The sequence below is a fragment of the Terrapene carolina genome, unplaced genomic scaffold (genome assembly GCF_002925995.2).
Source record: "Terrapene carolina triunguis isolate 2854851 unplaced genomic scaffold, T_m_triunguis-2.0 Scaffold148, whole genome shotgun sequence".
NCBI classification, from domain to species: Eukaryota; Metazoa; Chordata; order Testudines; family Emydidae; genus Terrapene; species Terrapene triunguis.
In genome coordinates, this window is record NW_020664499.1 from 6,568,503 (window position 1) to 6,583,343 (window position 14,841).

At 44.0% G+C, this 14,841-nt stretch overlaps 1 protein-coding gene across 3 annotated transcripts in view; it reads left to right on the plus strand.

Moving 5' to 3' along the window:
• The window catches only part of LOC113406913 (dual specificity protein phosphatase 13-like), a 32,759-nt gene extending 22,959 nt beyond the window's left edge, over window positions 1-9,800 (plus strand). For all 3 annotated transcript variants that reach the window (XM_026653786.2, XM_029912013.1, XM_026653788.2), the window contains exons 3-4: window positions 123-343; window positions 9,458-9,800. In XM_026653786.2, the coding sequence (XP_026509571.1) occupies window positions 123-343; window positions 9,458-9,678 (442 nt within the window). In that variant the 3' untranslated portion in view covers window positions 9,679-9,800. The remainder of the gene's footprint in view (window positions 1-122; window positions 344-9,457) is intronic.
• The last annotated feature ends 5,041 nt before the right edge of the window (window positions 9,801-14,841 follow it).

Here is a 14,841-nt window from a genome sequence, read left to right on the forward strand (position 1 = left end):
ACCTAGCGTCTGTAACCGACAGCAGCACAATTCCATTATAGTTTGGCCCAGAGGTTTGTGGGGCAGTGGGCAGAGAAATCCTTGCACAACCCCCTGCATACCCAAGGTGTTCCTTCTTTCAGATATACAGCTCGGGACAAAGAGCAGCTGCGCCGAATGGGTATCACCCACATTGTGAATGCTGCTGCTGGCAGATTTCACATTGACACTGGAGCTAAATTCTACAGAGACCTGCCTGTAGATTATTATGGAATAGAAGCTGATGATGATCCAAATTTTGATCTCAGCATTTACTTCTATCAAGCTGCCAGATATATAAGAGCAGCGCTGAATTCTCCAAGAGGTAACAACACCGGCTATGCACGTTACGTGGCTTCAGCATAAAAACAAGCAGAGCAAGTCATCAGCTAGCATTCAGCACAAGCAGATTCCAAGTAGAGATGGGTGGGAATTGAAATACCTGGTCACACAGCCACTACCCATAATCCCACAGCTAGTCTGGTAAGCCAGTTAGCCCATTAGCCATAAAGGGAAGGTGAGTAGTTTTTCACTGAAACCTTAGCCCTGCCAAGAGAAGGAGACACAAAGCCTTGCTACAACTGAAATCTATTTCTATATCTCCCACTATGCTCAGAACTCAGCTGGAGCAGCCAGGCTGTGTGCTGGAGGAAAGTAAGCTGCACACAGTTACCGCCAGACCACAACACAGGAAGAAGGGCATCTTAAGAGCCATCTTCACAGGTCTCACAATTACAGTAACATCTCTGCCAATTCATGTGACGATTCAGTGCTCACCAGCACTCATAATTGCTCCCAGCACCTATAGAGTGGTCTGTCACTGGGGTATAGTATATAGCATGCAGAGCCATTAGACTAGCATATCTTTAAACCACAATCACACACCCCTATGCGAGTGCACTTTCTGCAGGTTACAGATCACAGCTTCTTTACATCTGGCCATTGGAAAAAATAGAGGCAAATTTAAAAGATGTGGCGCTATGGGTGGGAATAAACATCTCCAGCCCTTATGCACTAGAAAGAAAAACTCATAAACCTCTCATGAGGAAAAAGAGAGAGAAGACTTGCTTTCAAACCTGCAGTCTATTTCAATGCCAGGAAGCCAGTGGTCTGAAATATTATACGGCACAGAAGAATTAAGAGCCAGATTTTTCAAACACATGAGGTCTGCAGTTGTACACTCAGTGTTCAAAGTAGTTAGCATGATGGCAAATGAGGGGGGAAAGGTGTTGCCACTTCTTGAGCTGTGTCGGCCCCTTTGGGCCCCCTAGGGGAGAGCAGGTTGCATCTGCTTTCTGCCAGGACAATCTCTGTGAGTGGGCTCTCTCTGTGGTCAGGAGGCATAGACCCTGTGGTGAATCCAGATAGTTAAGTGCAAATCTTTATTGGGAGGGTTTTCCATAGCACCACAAAGTTAAGTGATTACAGACTTGCACAAATGGTAATTATGCACCTAAGGGCCTGTTCTGTTTCAACAGTTGCAAGTTTTTACAGCAACATTGATCCTAAACACTAATTACTAAGGTAGGATGTATCTGACACAAAGGTCCATAGCTACTACACTCCAGGGTTAGTCCTAAGCGGCAAAATTTGGACCTGGATTGTGAACACCCAGAAGTTCAGAGGCTATTTGGAAGACTTGATCTGGCCCATCATAAAGATTTACTTGGGCTTTGAAAAACTGAGGTCTATGTTTGGCATTCAAAACCACCACCATAGTTCAGGGAGTTTGGATCTGGACCCCCTTCTACTACAGTGTGTGCTATTTACGAATTAAGTCAGCCCTCTGAAGAAAGGTAGAATCCGTTGTAAATCCATGGTAAATTCTAGCGTAGAGAATGTACAAAGGAATAAAACATGAGAACCATGTTGACTTAGTGGCTCCCTTTCCCCCGGATGATGTTAGTACAACTTTGCCCACAAAGCCTTTCTGGGTACATTCCAGAATACTGAAAGTGGAACGGTTAAGAAAATAGACTATATTGCTGCCCCATGGAACTACAGTTTGGGTATAAGGTAATCACAGCTGAACTAATCGTAGCTAGAATTGAGTCCTACAGTTACGGCTATAGATATTACTTTACTGAACTCCCCGAGTCCACATGCCAGCAGGAGTGCTGGGAATGGAGAGAAGACCAAATTAAAAAAAAAAAAAAAAAACAATCCAGCTGCTGCTGACAGTCATCATTTTAAGTTTTTTTTAAAAGGGGTGACAGAGTTTGATACGTATACGAACAAGATGTTCTGGAAGCACAATTCCCTGAGCTATAGTAACTCAGCAGCTCAATATCCAGGGCCTGCACAGGAAAAAAAAAAGGAGGGATGGGTGTGTTATCCAAATAGCCGCATTTATTTAAAAGTAGTGATACACAGCAACATAGATGTACCAGGTAACACGAGGGCCATTCATTTGAAAGTCAGGATATACCATGGTATTTTTGTTTGATCGAGAAACTGTTTGGTAGAACTGCCACTTAATTATGACTAGTTCGTTCCACACAGCTTTTTAGAAGGTATTTTTATTAACTTGTTCATCCAGGAGGATACAGAGTCACATTTAAGTATATATGACGCACACACACATACTGTTTTTTTTAAGCTGTGAATCAAATATTTTATCTTTAGAATTACACTTGAGGCCAGATTCTGTTCTGTTACACCACTGTAAATCCAGAGTAATGTCACTGAAATCAGAGTTACTCCAGATTTATGCTAGTGTTACTGAGCAGCAGACATTCCCAGCGGGATAGGGTTGGTTTTGTTTGATTTCAGTGGGAGCTCTATTGTATCCTTAAAGGGGAACTGTTGTCTTAGTTATTGGACACCCTTGACCTCCTTTCCACCAATACTATTCTGGAGTATTGGTAAGTAAAGGAGCACCCATCACCCTCAATGTGCAACCTCTTAAGTCTTGACTGTCAGAGAGCAGGTGTCCAGAAGCTGCTGCTGTAGCTAGGCCATGAGAGCACTATTTAATGAGGTGCCACCATTCCAGCTTCTTTGGCTTGTGCCCTGCTTGAAAACCAGCCACTCCATACCTGCATGGCCCTATGGCACACAGTTAGTACAACCGTTGGTTTCAATTGACAATATAACTACCACAGTAGTTTGAGAATCCCCATTCATGGGTCAGCAAGTGAGATGAATCTCCTCCAAGCAAGCTAATCCATGCAGCCAGAAATGTTTCTGGCTGATCCTTTACTGAACTTGTTTGCTTCAGATAGGAGAAGGCACTAGGGGAGAGAACAACACCATGAATATCAATTTCGCTCCTTTGCATGGGAATGCGTACAATTTGCATTTTTTCAGACTATAACTAAATGCGAATGCAAATCTGCAGTTTTTGATAAAGTCTGCAGAAGGAGAAAAATAATCTGTGGACACAGATCAGAGAAGTCCATGGAAAATTATTAGACTACATGCGGAGAGAAAGGTTTGCAAATACAGGATTTTCTTTTTATTGATCTGTGCACATATTTTAAACAAGCAGATGAAAACCATCAATTAACTCATTGAAATTATGGGTGTTCAGAAAAGACCATTCTTCTAACATTGTGCTGGTGCAAATGCAAAAGTTGGTCTCCCCTTAAGGGAGGCAGAGCGGCCCAGCGACTTAACAAGGATTTTCCTCCTTGAATCTGCGGCAGGCTCATTAGGCATGTCACTTAACCTCCCACTTTCCCCACCTGATCACAATTCTTGGCCACATCTGTGAGCACTTTCAAACCCTCAGATAATAGGTACTATATAGGATAAGGGCTTGTCTACACAGCGCAGCAAAGTGCGCTAGAGGGGGGTGATTTCTAAAGCGCATCAATGTGTTGCGTACTAACTGTCCTGTGTACACCCTGCTGGCATGAACCAAAAGTTCCCTTGGGTGCATTAATATAGAAATCACATCCCTCTAGTGAGCATTGCTGTGCCGTGTAGATTAGCCCTACATTGGAAGTAGGCCTTTGCTATTGTTCAGCTGATAGTAAAGACACAATTGGTTCTGCCCATGGCTTTATGGTAGTGGGTAAAATAAAACAAGTGATGAGAAAAACAAGGGTAAGCTATCAGAGGGGTAGCCGTGTTAGTCTGAATCTGTAAAAAGCAACAGAGGGTCCTGTGGCACCTTTAAGACTAACAGAAGTATTAGGAGCATAAGCTTTCGTGGGTAAGAACCTCACTTCTTCAGATGCCTGAAGGGTAAGCTAGAAGATTCACAGATGCATAGAATAGGCCAGATCCTCAGCTGTTGTACATTGGTGTTATTCCACTGAAGTCAATGGGGCAAGGCCCATTTACACTGGCTGAAGAGCTGGTTCACAGTTTTAACCCAAATTAACTCAGTCCTATGAGGAAGCAAAGGCTAGTTCAAGGCATTTAGCTCAGTTAATGGTGGGTAACAAAAAGGACAATCAGATCTTATGTGCTGTAATGTCTAATTTGTTAAACAACATTCAATTTTCCAACTAGAATTTGGCCAACAAAGTTGAATTTGCAAAATTCATCCCTGGTGGAAACCCTGTGAAGTCAGCGGAGTTACATCAGGGATGAATCTGAGATAATAGCCATATTCCGTTGTTAGAAAGAAAGTGTTATTGTTCTATGTAAATCCCAGCCAGATGACAGATCTTCATCCATCCATGGCATGTCTGGCTTTCTGCTGACTCTACTCTGGGAATGAGGACCTGGAGCATGGATACCAGACGCCAAGGTATCTTTGCTAGCTGCTTCCCTGCTAGAGGCCTAGGTAATATTCTGCCATCAAGAGTGCTCAGGTCTGCCATCCAGAACATACCCATTTCAGGATCGATTCAGTAAAACAAGTGCAATACATCACAGTGAGTTCAGATTGCACTTGCCCCGTTTATATCAACTGCTATCAGACAAGGATCACAGCCTGTAAGAAGAGCTAAACAGCAACATGGCTTTTTTTTCCTTACTCAAGTTTAACATTCATTTGTTTGCTGCAAAACAATCACATAGTAAATTAAAATCTTCTTTCATTAGAGCAATTTCACACTAATGAAATCATTTCACGTGAATGATTTATCTGCATCAAACAGTCACTTTATTGTCAGCACGTAGAATTCATCCGAATCTCTGTGCAACAAAGGACAACAGCCAGGAATAAAGACTGAAAATATAAAGGAGGTAAATTATCTTAATCTACATGCCATGGTGATAAGTGCTTTAGAAAGCTAGGCAGATTAGCTCTAAAGCCAATCATAGGCTGGTCTAGTGTCTTGGTGGGAGACCTTCAGAAACTAATAGCTGATATGAAAAGGAGTCATTTAAAGTGAAGATCTAGTCAGAGAAGCAAATATGAAAAGGCAGCACCTTCTTACTGCCTCCATCTTCTCTTGTATTTGAGACATATCTACTCACTCACTGATAAAATCAAAGGTCTGCTGCTCCCAGTCCTGCAGAGGAGAGGCAGGAATGGGAGAGGGAGCTCTGGCTTTATCCTGCATCCCTAACAAAAAAGGGTCAGGTAAGTTCCAATGGTGGAATCTTTGGGGGTGCATAAGGAGGAAAAAACACAGCTTGGTCTCCAGATCCCAGATTAAATGTGGAGACTGACAAGGGTGCTGGAGCAATGTATATAGTGGGGGTGCTGAGAGCCATTGAACCAAACTGTAAACCTTGTATATAATGGAAACCACTTCAAGCCAGGGGGTGCGGAAACATCCCTAGTTCCAGCACCTATGGAGACTGGGCATACTTGAGATGGAAGAGTCATTGAGTGAGAATAAATATGAAACCCAACATTTAAAAAAAAAACATAGTCGCTTTGCTGATTGCAGTCTCACACTCCAAGGGCTTGTCTGTACAGCAAGCTAGTGTGTGGCAAGCGAGGGGGTGAATCTACAACTGCCGCAAGCTAATTCGCCATGTGGACCCTGCTATCATGCACAAAAAGTTCCATACAGGAAATTTTAGTCAAAGTCAAAGCACATTATGGCACTTTCAGTGCATGGTGGCAGGATCCACACAACGCAGCAAGCTAGTGCGCTTTAGATTTACACGCCTGGCTTGCCGCTCACTAATTTGCCATGTACACAAGCCCAAAGCCAACAAATGGAGTTCTGACTGACAAGTACTCAGAACAGTCTTCTATTTTAACCATGCTGAATTTCAGGGACAGTTTGGATTCAGATCCAATCTAGTCTATGGATCTAGTGCTGGGTCAGACCCATAGCAGTAGGACCTTCTTTTCTGGATGTAGCTCAAACCCTGGACATTTTTAATATTATTATATCTAGAGCTTCATAAATATGTACAGTGTTTTTCAGACACATAAAAGAAAGTGTCCCTGGCTTCTTCCAAGAACATCCTTTCTTCCAAGATTTCCACCATTTGGGGCTGGGGTATATAAGAACTTCTGGAGTCTCCCAGTGCCACTAATTGATGTTTGACCTTGTGCAAGCAACTTAGGCTTGGATTTTAAAGAAACCAGTGGGAGATAGGCACCTGATTCTATTTAATTTTAACAGGAGTTGTGTGCTTAACTCCTTTAGTCTCCTTTGAAAATCCCAGTCCAAACTTATCTGGGTCTCAACTGTCTCCTCTGTAAAACGAGGAGAGCAATGCAAAACCTATCTACTTACCAGGGGTATTGTGAGGATTAACGGTTGCATAAGACTTTGAAAATGAAGCACTCTGAAGTGCAAGGAATTATCTTTTAAAGGCCATTTCCCTTACTCACAGCACATATTGGCCTATTTTGCAAATACTCCCATTGACTTCAGTGGAACTACTCATGGTGTAAAATACAATTCAACATGAGAAAGGGGATCCTTATTTGTCTCACAATAATTTCTGAAATCTGTATATGAAAAGGAAAAATGATAACACAAGCAGCAGCTGATTTTTTTTAATTGCAAGATCAATAATAAGAGATTTTAAAAAATGTTTTAAAGCCTGGTCAATATCTGCTCTCGACAGAGGGGAGTTGGTACTACTTCCTTGTAGTCTATATTTGTCCTTTGCTTTCTATTGAAGACATGTCTATATTTAGGGGCAGGGCTCAGGTTCCTTATGCCAGGATAGTGAAAGGTGACTGTCTCATCAGATACAGGCCATTGTGGAATTAAACCTTCTCTGACCCTGCTGACAAGAAGAGGTTTTAAACCACATGCTCGCTCATTCTCTGAGCATGTGACTATAAGGTCATCATTAGTCAAAATTGCAACTGTTGCTATAAACTCCTTAAATAAAAGCAGTGTCACAAAAGCAATGAAATATGAGATGAAAACCAATGCACAGAGTACAAGGTATTAACAGCCAGGGAGACAGGCACAGCAAACAAGTTTCTTTGGCTGGACAGATTGACATCATCCACACAGGGGTATCTTTGGCCTGCTCTACACTAGAAAATTAAGTTGACTTAAATAGGTCACTTGGATACGTGACAAATCCACACCCGAGCGTTGTAATTAAGCCAACCTAACCGTCAGCGTAGACAGTGCCAGGTCGACCTACCTAGTACCTCTCTGGGAGGTGGATTTCCTACGCCAACGGGAAAACGCCTCCCGTCGGCACAGGTAGCGTCTACTCTGAAGCACTTCAGTGGTGCAGCTGTCGCATTTCAAGTGTAGACAAGTCCTTTTTTCCTGATCCCTGATAATAGAGAAGCTAACATGCTGTTAGAATGAACAAACCAAGGACAAACCCTGACAAGCTGTAGGCTCTACAATGTCCACATCATCAAACACCCCTGCATTTTAAAGGCTTACAATAACCACAATGGTTGTATTCTGCCTCCAAGGGACAACAAAATGGGATATTTTCTGCCCCTTTGGGATCAGTTGTTCTCACTTTCTTCTGGACATAAGTTGTAACGTATTCTAATAGTATCTAGCTGAGCTGGATGAATAGCATTTGGTAAGCAGGAAATTTGATGGATTAGTGGCCTTTGAAAAATGAGTTGGTCTCAGACCTGCTTCTATAAAACTCACATTCCCTATTTGGGCTGGATCCTGAATGCTGAGTGGTACTCCCACTAGTTTGAATAGAGGAGAAGAGAACTCAAGTACAGAACAGCTGTGGAAAGTGAACTACCCAATCGTACCTAGAGAGGGTCTCTCCAGGGCAGGATGGTGACACACTGCAGGATTTGCTATACTGCTCTTCTCATAGTTTGCACATTACTGAAATCAGTGGCATACTCAAGGTAGTCAATTATCCATTTTTAAAGTTACCTGCTAGTAAAGAACAAACTGGATGTCATAGGGATAGCAGCAATTGCGAAGCCCTTGTTGTAAAAGGAAAAAGCAAAGAGAATCATATTCAAATGAGTGCAGACAGCCTATTCAAATGTTAGGCTACTTTCCTCAAAGAAAAATGCCAATTAGGACTTAATTTTCACTCTCAGCTTGAAGAGATGTCAGCACCTCTGAAAAGTCTTCCCCTTTGTGTTGCAGGCAGATAAATAGAGCAGGTAGAACAATGGGGAAATTTTGCAAAAGTTTGTTCACTTTTTTGTTGGAAATTTTGAAATTCAGAGTTTTTCAGCCAGCTCTACTAGATAATGCTGCACCTTTCTATACCCGCTTTCACGGAAAGGCTCTCTGCCCACATTTTACAGGCAGACCTGTGAGCCAAAGAGCTTTGCAGAAGGATAAGTATCATTCCCACTGCTATGGATGAGGGAACCCAAACACAGAGGGACGAAGGGCTGGATTGGTACCTTGCAGTTCGTCATGAGAGCAGGGACCAAATGGTAACTCAGGCACAGATCAGTCCCTACTCCCTCGTTTCATGATAGAAGTAAGCTGTTCCAGCCCTTCTTCTGGCATGCATCCCTCCCCCCTTCATGTTAGCTTAGCTCCACTGGCTGGTTCCCTGGGGGAGGATCCACCATCACTCTGTACCCACTTGCACAGGAGGGTGAGTAGGGTCTGACAATGTGGGGTCAGGCACAGGTCCTTACACCTCCTTACTCCCCTATCTGCATGTGCATCTGGAGCGATGAATGAATTGCCAAAATAAACCACTGGCACAAAATAGAACCTCGGAGGACATGTCTACACTGCACCTGGGACCACAGACTTGCACTTGCAGGGCTTGTGCTAGCTGCTAAAAATAACCATGTTGTGGCTCAGGTTGAAACTCAGGCTCTGAAGCCTTGGCGGCTGGGGGTGACAGTCAGAGCCCAAGCCTCAATGTCAAAGTGCCATCTACTCAGGTATTTTGAGTGCACTAGTATGAGTCTGGGAACCCGGGCTGGGAGGTTTGCTCTCAGATTCAATGTAGACATACCCTGAGTTTGTCTGTCCTCAGCCATCAAACTACATTCCCTCACAGATGATGTACCATGCCTGGTCTGATCATGAAAGTCTAGATGCTCCTGTCTGCAGCAGTAGCCCGGCCAAGCTCAGGCTGGATGAACTCCATCAGCAGATACGGTGTAAAATAGTGACACCTGCTCTCTCTCTTTTATTTTCAGGCAGAGTATTAGTTCACTGTGCAATGGGGATCAGCCGATCAGCAACGCTTGTACTTGCTTTCTTAATGATCTGTGAAAACAAGACCCTTGTTGATGCAATTCAGGCTGTGTGTAAACATCGAGGGGTCTGTCCCAACTCTGGCTTCCTCAAGCAGCTTCAGGAACTAGACATGCGATTAGCGAGGGAGAAAGGAAGAGGAATAGATCCCCTCAGACTTTAGATGGGGGGACATCTTCTGATTATAGACCAAGAGATACAGGTTGCCTCCAGGAAGATTGTACCTCTGGCAAGATAGATGAACCCGGACTATGCTGTAGTTGCCATATGGAGCGAGCAGGGAGAGTTTGAAATTTCACCTCCTGCAGAAATACAAGCCAGATCCTCAGCTGGTGCCTATCAATGTCGTTCCACTGGACTTATGCCAATTCATACCAGCTGACCATCTGGCCCCTTCATTGGATCCCCTCCCTCCCCAGCAAGCCTTAGTGGACTCGTTGGAACCCCAACAAGCCCTTGTAGGTTAGTTGGGGTCCCTCACAACTACCCCACACTCTCAGACCCTTATAATGATCAACAGATATGTGAGGTCCCAGTGACGCGCTGGAAGCTGATGCACAGCTGTGCAATCACTAACACAACACAACACAGTTAGAGCCCACAGCCATGTTCTGAGCACTGCTATTTTATATAGAAACAATCATAGCTTCCATTTCCATTGGCTTTTAATCCCAGTGTCTCGAAACACTTGGCAAATAATTGGTTCAAGCCTCACAACCCCTCAGTGAGGTAGGTAAGTAATGTTAGCCCCATTTTACATATGGGGAAATTGAGGCCCGAAGATGTTAAGCAAACTGCCCCACTGACGCACTGCAAATCTGTAACAATGCCAGGAGAGGAATCCAGATCCCCTGGCGTCTAGTGCCATGTTTTATTCAGATTCCCCATCTTTCCCTTTGAAAAAGGAACGCTAACCTCATGTCAGAGCAAAATCGAACAATGCACCTACCAAATCTAATGCAGCAGCTCTGTATTCAGATTTCCCTTTTACGTCCAGTTGACCACATTCTATCTCATGAACAACTGGAAGGAGATATTTACTTCAATGCAATTACAGCCCCATACAGCGCATTGGCAAATGCAAATAATATAGAATTTCCACTCGACGGCAGATTAATTTGGTGTGATGTTTTCCCTCGAGAGTTCTTAAAGGCTTGCAGTAGTGAAAGTGTCATGCAGCTTGTATTTTTAGTACTGTAGATTCTGAGCAGGAATAGAGGGCTGTATACACTCACCCAGAACTGCTGGGTTTTTAAACCGCCACACAGTAACGTTTTTAGTGAGCGCAGCACCCTTCCGGTGTGTGTCTCAGAGTAATATGAAAACGAGACTTCCCTGCAGAGCTGGTGGCTAAATTCAGGTGATGTTTTCCTTTTCATATGCACTGGTAAGCCCTTGCCACCGATGCTAATTATTTGTATCCTCAAAGGAGTCAGGTGATAGCAAGGTTGATTTAGTCTCCACTGTTAAGATAGGACAGCTGGAAGAGGACTGATCCATTGGGGAATGGAGAAAGTGGCTGGGAGGGAGGTCACAGTTAATGATGGGGAGAAAATCACTGTTGTATTACAACTTTTCAAGGAAAAGCTCTAGGGATCATTTTAGGGATGTTTGGTAACCTGTGTTGTACAGGAGGTCAGGCTAGAGGATCACAGTGGTCCCTTCTAGCCTGGGAATCTATGACTCTAAGGTCTGAGTGGCCCGCTTATTGGCAGTCTCAGCAGAGAGGCCAAGCATTTCAACAAGCATGGCAGCTGAACTACTCTCTCACTGTTGGAGGTGGTCCCCCTCCATGTCAGGGGCAGGGCGTATTGATGGAGCAGTGTGGGGAATCTTGTGTTGTCACTGCCCGGCCTGTACCTGTTTTGTGGATAGAAGCCTTCACTCTCCACAGCTGTCAACCAGACACCTTTCCTGAGCACCGGACTCACTTTAACTCGGTCTGTACGGTACGGTAGGGCATTTCTGGGGAATCCTAGCAGAGTGCAGGTGATGTTAGAAAGGCACGAGTCCAAAGGCTCAATGCATTTATCCAGTCCAGAAATGTCATAACCCCCATAAATTCCATGCCTCTCCATGATTACACAGTGGAATTAAAACAAAACCGCCAATGATCAAATGTGTTATTGACATGTGCCTCGCATTATAACAGGGGAACTTGGACTGCGACCCAGTCAGTGCTGTGACAAGGAAACATGATCAGATTCCTCAGGGGGCTCAAATTCTTATCCCCAGACAGCTCTCCACCAACAACAGCAGCTCATGTTCAACAGCACACAGCAATGCAACACAAGCAGTAAACCTCACAATAGCAATGGCATGACTCCCATGACCGCCCCAAGTCACTGCAGGCCCAGTAGCATTAATTGAACTAGCTGATGAGGATAATAATATGTAACTTCTTCATGGTGGTGTTGTGAGGCTAAGTTCATGTGTGCAAAGCACTGAGTTGCTGGGATGAAAGGTGTCACAAAAAGTCCTGCTAGGGCAGGTGTCACCAGGTGTCACTATACCATGTAGTCTTCTAGATTCTCTCTTAGCATGCAAGCAAGTGTTGACTCATGGGCAGGCGTGCTGTGCTGTTAGCTGTTCTGGTTATGTACGGAGTTTTTGCATAGAGGCAGCTTTGGGTGAGAGGGAGCTGTGTGAGCAGCAGGAGACTGAATCTGGGGCTCTGATTAGAGTCAATTCCTGAAGCAGAGCAGGCATTGGAGTTGGGCTAAGATATCTGGAAGAAGGGGTTGCCTGTATGCTGTTTGACCATCTCAAGTCAGGACCGGTGCACGTGTGTAAATAAAGCAAGTTACACTCAGACTATAACCAGACTCTGTGTCACTGATTTAGCCTCCGTAGGGAAGCTGACCAGCAAGATCTCAGAAATCTCCAACCACTTGAGAGGTGACATCAGGGGCAGCAGCACAATTTATTATTACTAGATAACATTCAAAGTATACACACAGGGTTGATCCACCCTTCTCTTGGGAGAGGGACCCAGAGAACTAAAAGAGGCCAAACTGCAGGAGCTGAAAGTGAACCAAAAGCACCTCATTGAGAAGAGAAAGATAAGGAAAGCTTTCCCCCTCCCACAGTGGTCAGGCTGGCTCCCAGATACTCCCCTTGAGTCATCCTATTTTGCCATAACTTCCAGGTGCTGGTGAGCAGCTAGTCCCTCTCCATCCTTTCTTTGAACTTGGTTACATCTCTTCGCAGTTCCCCCTTACCTTCCCCTCCTGCAGGTATTTTTATGGATATAATAGGTGCTTGCCCGCCTATTGAACACATGCCGTAGCTATGAGAGCATCTACTAAAATAAAGGCTCTGGCACAGGTGCATCTTGGAATTAATATTTTATGAAGATTAAGTAATCATAACCCTTGACCCACATGCGTTACACACACTGGTGGCTTCTTCCCACCAAGCTTAGTTACCATGTAGGAATCTCTTAAAGCGCCCTTAGCATCAGACAAAAATCAAAGAGGCATTAGGGGGTGGTTCCATATTTATTCTCACTCAATAGCTTCCAGATCCCATGTGCAAAGCTTGCTCACTGAGATGGCTTTTCAAGCTGCCAGCTCTGCAAAACCAACTTGGGAATCTGAGAAATCCAGCTGTTATTTCTGCCACTGCAATTCTCACCAGTAACAAGGAGTCTGATACCGGAACTTAGCTGGCAATTTTGCTGATCATGCACCAGGAGAATAGAATCCCACTCACTCTGCCATAGGTGTACTGACTCTGCAGTGTCAGTTCTAGTAAAACTTGTCTGCAAGTGTACTAATTACTACTTGTGAGAAACACAGGCAGCAGATACTATAGGCTGAGTAAGGCGATAGCATTTTTCTGTCCATAATGGCAAGTGCAGAGCTAGTCATAACAGATACATGTATGTTCCCTCATAAGCATTCTCTTCTTCCCACCCATATTTTACATGGCACTATATGAGCACTAAGGATGATTTCATCAACATCTATTCATCTTAGGTGCTTATATGACCCCACTACCGTTACTGCGGTATATGAGCCTTGCAATCTGCAATGTATTTATCCTCAAAATCCCTCTGAGAAAGGGAAGTACTATTATTCCCATTGTACAGAGGGGGAACAGCAGCACAGAGAGGCTAAGTGACTTGTCCAAGGTCACACGGGTCTTGGGTAGAGCAGGGAATTGAGCACCAGTCTCCCCAGTCCTATAGCAGCTCCCCAACCATTGGACCGTCTTTTCTCCCCTTCTGAAGATATAGTAACAATCTCTCTGGCTCTCCATCCCAGACATGTGTTAATGATAGTAATTATAGAGAACATTGCAGCAGACATGTCTGTGTTGCATTATTCCTTCTTTGTTTTTGCACTTGGGGTTTTATTTGTAAAAGAAAAGAGAGACTATAAATCTGTCCTGTGAAGAGCTAAGGGAGGAGAGACTACTGACTCCAAATAGTAACATGAAAGGAGCAAAAGGAGCAAGCATAGCGGCTTTTGCACCAGCGGTGATTTCCCAAAGAACAATTAAGGGCATTGCACAGATGTACACCATCTGGGGAGATGAATATGTGAATGAGACAGCCATGACAGCTATGTATAGTGGTCTCTTCATACCCCGGGGCACTAATTTATACCATCTCTCCAGAACTACAGATGCAAAACTTGCAGACATATCTCCACTGCTACAATGATAAATACGCACCCATACACCTTTCAAGATCCAGGGGTCCTACACATGCCTATCACAGCATGTGGTGTATCTCAGCCAGTGCATCAAATGCCCCAACAAACAACTATGAGAAACCAGGCAATCACTACGCTCTCGAAAGAACTCACACAGAAAAAAGATAAAAGATATATCCATATCTGACCTGTCAGTTCTCCTCCTCAAAGGAAACCTGCACAACACCTTCAAAAAGGCAAGCCTGGGAATTAAATTCATAACTCTGCAGGACACTTAAAAAAAAAAAAAAAAAGGACTTAACAGAGACATGGATTCTCTGGCTCATTTACAACAATTTATAACTCAGTGTACATACTGCCTACTAATGCTTAACTGCCCACTTGATTTTAAGTGATTTCCTACAACATGTGTGAACCCCTTATGCTTAACGTGTCCCACCTTGTAATTAGCTTGGAGACCCCAGTAACCTTCTCCAGACTGGAGGAAGAGGTCTGTGAAGGTCGAAAGCTTGTGCCTTCTACCAACAGAAGTTGGTCCAATAAAAGATATTATCCGACCTCCCTTGTCTCTCTCACAGCCTCGGACCAACCTGGCTACAAGAACAGGGCAAACATTCATCTCTCTAGGATAGTTTCAGTGCAGTTATGGGAAGAAGAACCCCTCT